This window comes from Helianthus annuus, chromosome 3 (genome assembly GCF_002127325.2).
Source record: "Helianthus annuus cultivar XRQ/B chromosome 3, HanXRQr2.0-SUNRISE, whole genome shotgun sequence".
Classification (NCBI taxonomy): domain Eukaryota; kingdom Viridiplantae; phylum Streptophyta; class Magnoliopsida; order Asterales; family Asteraceae; genus Helianthus; species Helianthus annuus.
Window position 1 is genome coordinate 21498031 of NC_035435.2, and position 7318 is coordinate 21505348.

The following is a 7318-nucleotide window of genomic DNA, read 5'->3' on the forward strand; positions in this document are numbered from 1 at the left end:
CTGCAAAAGATGGAAACTTTTGAATTAGAAGTGAAAAATCAAATTAATCAAAGAGGTTAAATCGTACAAGATAGAAACTTTTAAATTAGAAGTGAAAAATCAAATTAATCAAAAGGGTTAAATTATCAAAGATTAAAATTTTAAACTTAAATTGTCAGATATTAAAACTTTAGGGTTAAAAGAAAACAAAGATTAAACTTTAAACTTAAATTGTCAAAGATAAAAACTTTAGGGTGAAAAAGGAAAATTCTAGTTTTTTTTTTTTTTTTTTGAAAAACTCCCTAAGCACATGTTACAACACATGTATGCATATTGAAGTTGCTTATTTATATGTTAATAATTACTAAGAATGCTAGACAATAATAAATAAAAAAATAATACACATTTGACCAAGTCAAGTCAACGTCATAAGTCAAATTAACATTTATATATTTTTCTTAACAATTGCAAAATTATTTGAGGAAACCTTTCAACACTTATCTACTGACCTACAAACGATGTTTATTCAACATGGTCGTTGAAGCTTTATGATTTGACTTCGGTTAAGCGTGCTTAGTACCCATATCCAGCAACTGATTTGCTACAATAGCCGTTGGTTAAAACAGTACTCGTGGACTCACACTCGCTCTCCATAAGAGATACCGTTGACCTGTCAAGCCTAATTGACCACGGGTAGTGGTTACTTTGAGGACACAAACCAACATGAGAAGACGAACGTTGCATCCTCACAGCTCTTGGTACATTCCTTCCTTCAATAGAAGGTCTTCGCTTAATACTACTTGTAGACTGTCTCTCGTGGGCCCAAGTATGATCCACAGGGCGCTGCTTTGGCGCGCTATGAGATCGCACTTTAGCCCTTGAAGACTGAGTGTTTGCCATATAACTTGGACACGACCCAAATTCTTTGAGCGTTTGAGTATCATCCATTATAGAATAAGTAGAATTCGGTCTAGAATGATAGTCGGGTTTCAAGCAGGCAAAGTGGTCAACATGAGCGGTTTCAAATGGATGCGGTCGTGTATGACCAATGTCCATTTCCACAATCTTGATGTTTTCTTCCACTAGTTCTTGATTATTGACACCATGATACTGTGCTTGTGTTCTATGAGCACGAGCTCGAGCCTGAGCCATAACTAGAGCATGCATGCATCGTAGAGTCTCGGCTGCATGTTTGCGCACCAAGTGACCTCTAACTAACGCTTGCAACTTCACTAGCCCTTTCAATGCAGATAAAGCTTTTCTCGCTAGATAAGAGCGGAAAACCGATTGAATCTTTGTGGCGGCCGCGTTCTCTTTGACCTTAACCGTGATGGTAACGCTTGCTGCGGTTGTGATAGGCGTACTAGCCGTTGTGTCCACTTGTGGTGCCACCATTGTTGGTGCATGGCTCCTCTTAGTGGATGCAATGTCCATGGAGTTCGGATGGGCGGTGGTGGTGGAGGATGGTCGCCGGAAACTCCATCTACGCTTCTCTTTGGGAGGTGTAGGCTGGGTGGTAACGGGGGATGATGGGTTGTTTTGGGTGGCTATTGGTGGTTGACCGGTGGTCTTGTCTTTCTTTCCGGTCAACAAATTCTTGATCCATTTGCTAGTCTTCCCCATTCCTAAACTGTCATTGGATCACACAAATGCAATAATTTGTAGATCTAGATCTCTCTCTCTCATTGAATTCTTTCTCTCAAAATCATTCGTATGGCTATTCAATTATTTTGTAGATCCCAATAGAATGCACTTATATATATATAGAGAGAGGGGGGAGGGAGAGAGAGTGTATCGTACAATATAGCTTAATGTACGAAGCGTGTGCAATATCAAATTCCCACGTTATGTTAAAAAAATGAAAATCGCATGTTTATAAAAAAACCAAACTTCGCATTTTAGTAGAAAAACAAAATTCGCATGATGTTAAAAAATACCAAAATCGAATGTTATAAACCAATTTTCGCATGTTGATATTTAATCTCGTACGCTTCGTACGTTAAGCCATATTATACAATAACCGGCCCCTCTCTCTATCTCTCTCTCTATATATATATGTATGTTTTTCTTCAACCACCTTCTTTGTTTAATTTATATTTTAACTATTATTAAATAATATAAGAATTGATAACCATGTGTATATATCTTGTAATACAATATTTCGCTTATTAATTCTCAAATAAAAAACATTTTTTTAATTTTTATATATGTTGTTGTGAGTCCATTAATTAGAGTGGTTTATAACCTAACAGTTATTTAAATGAATATTAAATTTACTGGTTTTGAACATGTTAAAAGATGATGGGTACGTATATATATAATTAATGTAGATTGTACGTTGTCACATATGCCAGCTTGTTGATGCATGGGGGTAGCTTAGAATAGACAAACATGGCCATGTTCTTGGCGAGTTCATCCAAAAAAGCGTAAAAGAAAATTTATTACTCGATCAGAATTTATGCACAGGCAATTATGAAAAAATATTAATATATTATAATATATGCAGTCTGTGATGTTACAACTTTACTCCATCAAATATAGCTAGAATTTAATAGGAAGGGTGATGGTATCTATACATTCTTTAAAATTTTTTGTACTATCTCTCAATACGAAACGTATAGCCCAATACGCTTTTTATAGGGTTTAAACGCATTAAATGCGACACCACTAGAAATCGTATGGGGCAATACGCTTCTTATTGGTATGATGTACCTACTCTCTGACATGCAGGTAGTTCAGAAAATAAAAGGTCTGAAAAGTTAACCCAATAGGAAGCGTATGGGGCAATATAATTCCCATAGGTCTTAAAAGGTCTGGAAGTCGTATAGGAAACGTATAGGGCCATAGGGTTCCTCTGTCAGTAAAATATAGGAAGCGTATAGGGTAATACGGTTCCCCTGTCACTTAAGTATAGGAAACGTATAGGGCAATACAGTTCCCGTGATCTCCTAATCCGTTACCGAGTTTATCCCTATATACATATACGCCTATATAGGGTTGTTCAAATTGTTCGACGTTCTGTACTTATACACGAGTTTATCGCCCGTTCTATACGCAACAACCCGACCCGTCAATGTCATCCTTTACCCAGCCCATAACATCCATGTCGATCTTTACTCAGCCCATCCCGTCCATGCAGATATGTTATCCTATTTTTATTTCATTTATCTACGAACAATTTAATGTTATGTAATGGGTATTTTGTTTAAATTCTTATAGGCTTCCGGTCCATCGTATACTCAGCCTGAACTTTCTATGCCTCATTTTCCTCAGTCCGGCCAGACCATGTCGCTCTTTCCTCTGTCCGACCTTTCCATGCAAGTATGTTATTTTGTTTTTATTTCATTTTCTACGAACAATTTTAATGATATGTAATGAGTATTTTGTTTAAATTTTTTATAGGCTTCAGGCACGTCCTATACGTTGCACGACCCGTCAACCTCTACTAGGCATGCCCCGAACTTTACAGAGGATGAGCTCGCGGAGTCTGATGAGGATTGAAGACAATAGTGGTTTATGTTATTTTTATATGACTCAGTACTGTACGAACAATTTAATTTTTATGCTTTGATGTATGAACAATTTAATTTTCAGTATTTATAATATTTGTTCAATTTGGATATGTTTGTTTTGATAAGTTATAATGTATGGATATGTTTAGTTTGTTTGGATTGCTTAATTTCACTACGTCATTTACAAAATTTATAACAAAAAAACAACATAATTTTATAACAAAAAAACCAATTTAATTAATTTTTTTAAATAAAGTCTAAAAAGATACTAACAACTATATGTTGCTCTCCTAAAAAAAATTCATTCAGAACGTATTGCCCTATATAATTCCCCTAGCCCCCTAATTATTATTCTGAAAAGTTTTACTTCAAGTACATTATAGGAAGCGTATAGCTCAATACGCCTGGACCTCGAGGAATCGTATTGCCCTATATGATTTCCCTGGTCCCCTAATCATTGGTCTGAAAAAATTTGTACCTCAAGTACAATATAGGAAGCCTATAGCTCAGTACGACTGGACTCAGAGGAACCATATTGCCCTATACACTTCCTATAGGGTTCTAGGAGTGTACAAATAAAATAGGGGATATGTGGATAAACAAAGCCAATAAAAAATGGGTTTTAGCATATATTTATTGCGACTTCAAGCAAAGATATAGAGTTTGGCCTGTATAGTAATAAAGTCGCACCTGATTTATACTAAGAAATCCGTTTGTATCGTAACAGAGTCTGGTTTTAAGGGTGAAGGGGGTGCACACCTAATAGGTGAGTGCCCTCTCTTACGCCAAACCAATCCCCGTGTGCCACGTCAACTCCCCTCTTAAACTCCCCTAACACCCCCATTTGATGGCGCCACTCCCCTATTAGGTGAATTGGTTTTTTTTAAAAAAAAAAAAAAAAAAAAAGAAAGAAAAGCTATCATTGGACCGCCCTCCCTCTCTCCTCTCTCTCTCATCCCCCTCTCATCGGCAACTCCCCACCGTGCTCAGTCCCCGATTTGCCTCACCGCATCAACGGCGGCGGTGTGCCCGTGCGGTGACTTGGGTCACCGATTGGGCTTACCGAGTACGCCCCGGATACCCTAATAACAATGCGCATTCGACTTGCTTAGTGTACGGTTGGATCTAAACTATTGTATGAAAGTATTAACTTTGACTAAAGCACAATGACGAAAATGACAAAATTTAGGTGAAGAAATAAAAAAAATATACGTGAAATGAATAGTTTACCCTTTCTTGACTTTTTCCAACATGGGTTAAAAATTAGATGAAACATATATTTTAAAAAAGTCAGAGATGAAAATAAGCAAAATAATAATAATTGGACTAAAGTGATATATTTCACCAAACCTTTGGAACGAATATGACAGTTTACTCATTTTGATCAAAACGTGAAATAGTTTGCTCGGTTAATTTAATTTAGTTAAAAATCCAGACTTTGGAATCCCATTCTAATTCTAATTCTAAGGATTCTTGTGGTTCTCGAGGATCCTACTACAGATCAGAAACAAAGAGCTTTCTACTTTTGCAACATTTGTTAAAAATAGTGGCGGAACTAGCCCATTAAATCAGGGGTATCCCAATTTTTTTTACCGTACAATCATACAATTTAAAAAAAAAGACAATAAATAAATAAAGTAAATAAATACCTAATAGATTTGGTCTCTTCTTTTTTTCATAGCTTGAAATCGTTGCATAAGATCGTCGTCTTTTACTTTATAAGAAAAATCTTTTTCGACCGCACAAACATGACATTGTTAAAAAATTCCAGACCCATTCGATTGCGTAAATCCGTCTTGATAATCTTCAATTTCGAAAAACATATTTCGACGGTTGCGGTTGCAACCAGTAAAACCAAAGCTAGCTTCACTACCCGATAAACCAAAGAACAAGAATTATGTGTTCCATTTCAACCATAAGACACGCAAGATCACTTATTCTATTATATAGGCTTTATAAATACGGATACGGGGTTGAGCTGTAGCCTGTGCTACGACTCATTATTCATTGGTTCCGCCCCTGGTTAAAAAAACTCTTCTTGAATAGAGCCCGGTTCTATCATTTATAAGTAAATCCTGTAAAATTAAAAATCAGTTAAAATGTATAAAACACGTCTTTAAAATTGCATTTAACTACATAACACTTCTCTAATAACTTTACTAAAAATTCCAGATTATTATATGCTTTTATTATTCGTTCAAAATATTTTTGTTTTATTGCAAAAGGGCTATGTCCACTTGAATTAAATATGCACCAAAAATTGGGCTTGGGATCTAAATTCGAACCGTGTTTTTCTGGTACCGAGTACCGGCCTGGTAGCTTCTTGCCTACTTTTGTGAACGAATTTAATTAAAAGGAACTTCCATGGTTGTTGAGCTACATTTATTAAACTGATCAAGCGTCACTAATACTTTAGACCATGTGTAATGGGGCTTTATAAGGGCATGAAAGATTTTGATAATGCCCTTACACCATTACTCATGGGCATTATAGGGGCATGAAGAGTGAGGGGCATTTCTATAATAATGCCCAAAGAGAAGAAAAATAATGGAAAGTAATAAATGAAATGGGCATTAACCATTACACCTTTTTTAAAAGGGCATTATGATGATGATGTGGTGAAAAATGCCCCTTAGTGGGCATTAACCATTACCTATGGTCTTATAGGACATTTGTAACTGTAAAAATGATTGTAAATCTGTCGGTATTGTCCTTGTGGCAGTTTCGTGACCAAATAAAACCTTTACGGCTAATTCAGTTTTGCAACAAATTAGCGACAAAAATGTCTATTGGTAGTTATTTTCATTATCTTTTATTACTTTGAAATGGATTACAGTTGACCCAAAATTTGACTAAATAAATACGCATCAAAGACACTCAAATAACTAAGATAGTTGCAGCAGACGTTGGAATATTTAAAATCATGCAGTATGTTAGGTGATTTCATTGTCAATCTTTTATGTGATGGATATAGATCATTAAATGAAGATAGACATCCATTAATTATGTTTTAAGACATGTTCTTTTTATCGACGAATGTTTCTCTACTCCTCGAAAATTATATCAAATTAATCTTAAATCTGTTACATGTTAGGAATTGAACCTTGATCTTCTCTCAATCAAAACTTGAATGGTTGTTGTAAAACATGTAATTAATTAGTATGTTTTACATCTATGATACATGTTATAAAACCATCACTTGATCATTGTTAACGGGATTTCAGCATGACTCGACTAGGGTGAACGGGGTGGGTGTCGGAAGGGTGCGGTATGCCCCTTCACCACGCGGGTGATTTCGGTGAATGGTTACCGCGCGGCAAGTTGTCAGTTTTTGGACCGTTGGAAAGGTTAACGACTATATAGCCGTTTTATTTAACAAAAAAAAATGCATTTATAAGTAATACCATTTTGCATCTCATTTTTCACCCAATTCACATACTCTCACTTTTCATCTCAAAATTCTCATACTATGGATAGACAAAACAAGGCTGATGGCAAGACAAAACAAGGGTGATGGCAAGAAAAAAGTTTCGGGTTCCGGCTCGAAGGCGAGGGGGCGCGGCTCACAAAGTAGACAAGGCGGATCGAGTGGCTCAAGTGTGTCATTTCAATCACAATTATTCCCCACACTCTCAACCTCCATATTTTTACGCCCAAACTACACAACCGGGTTTTTAAAACACCCAACCCCAACCCAATTATCCACCGCAATTTTTTCACTACCACAAGGTCCCACGATGGTTGCACTCGATGTGTATGAATATCCTACGGAGGAAAAATTTATGAAACAAGAGTTGTTAAAAAGTAACGAGAGGAAATATTTATGG

At 36.2% G+C, this 7318-nt stretch overlaps 1 protein-coding gene across 1 annotated transcript; it reads right to left on the bottom strand.

The window, feature by feature from the left end:
• Positions 1-394: 394 nt before the first annotated feature.
• On the bottom strand, positions 395-1717 carry LOC110928756. Its single transcript, XM_022171789.2, has one exon. It carries the CDS (start codon positions 1600-1602, stop codon positions 553-555), a length of 1050 nt encoding a protein of 349 aa, XP_022027481.1. The 5' UTR covers positions 1603-1717; the 3' UTR covers positions 395-552.
• Between the last annotated feature and the right edge of the window lie 5601 nt (positions 1718-7318).

What these genes read in the sequence shown, in the direction of transcription:
- LOC110928756 (XM_022171789.2), bottom strand. Translation starts at nt 1,602, where the DNA reads ATGGGGAAGACTAGCAAATGGATCAAGAATTTGTTGACCGGAAAGAAA.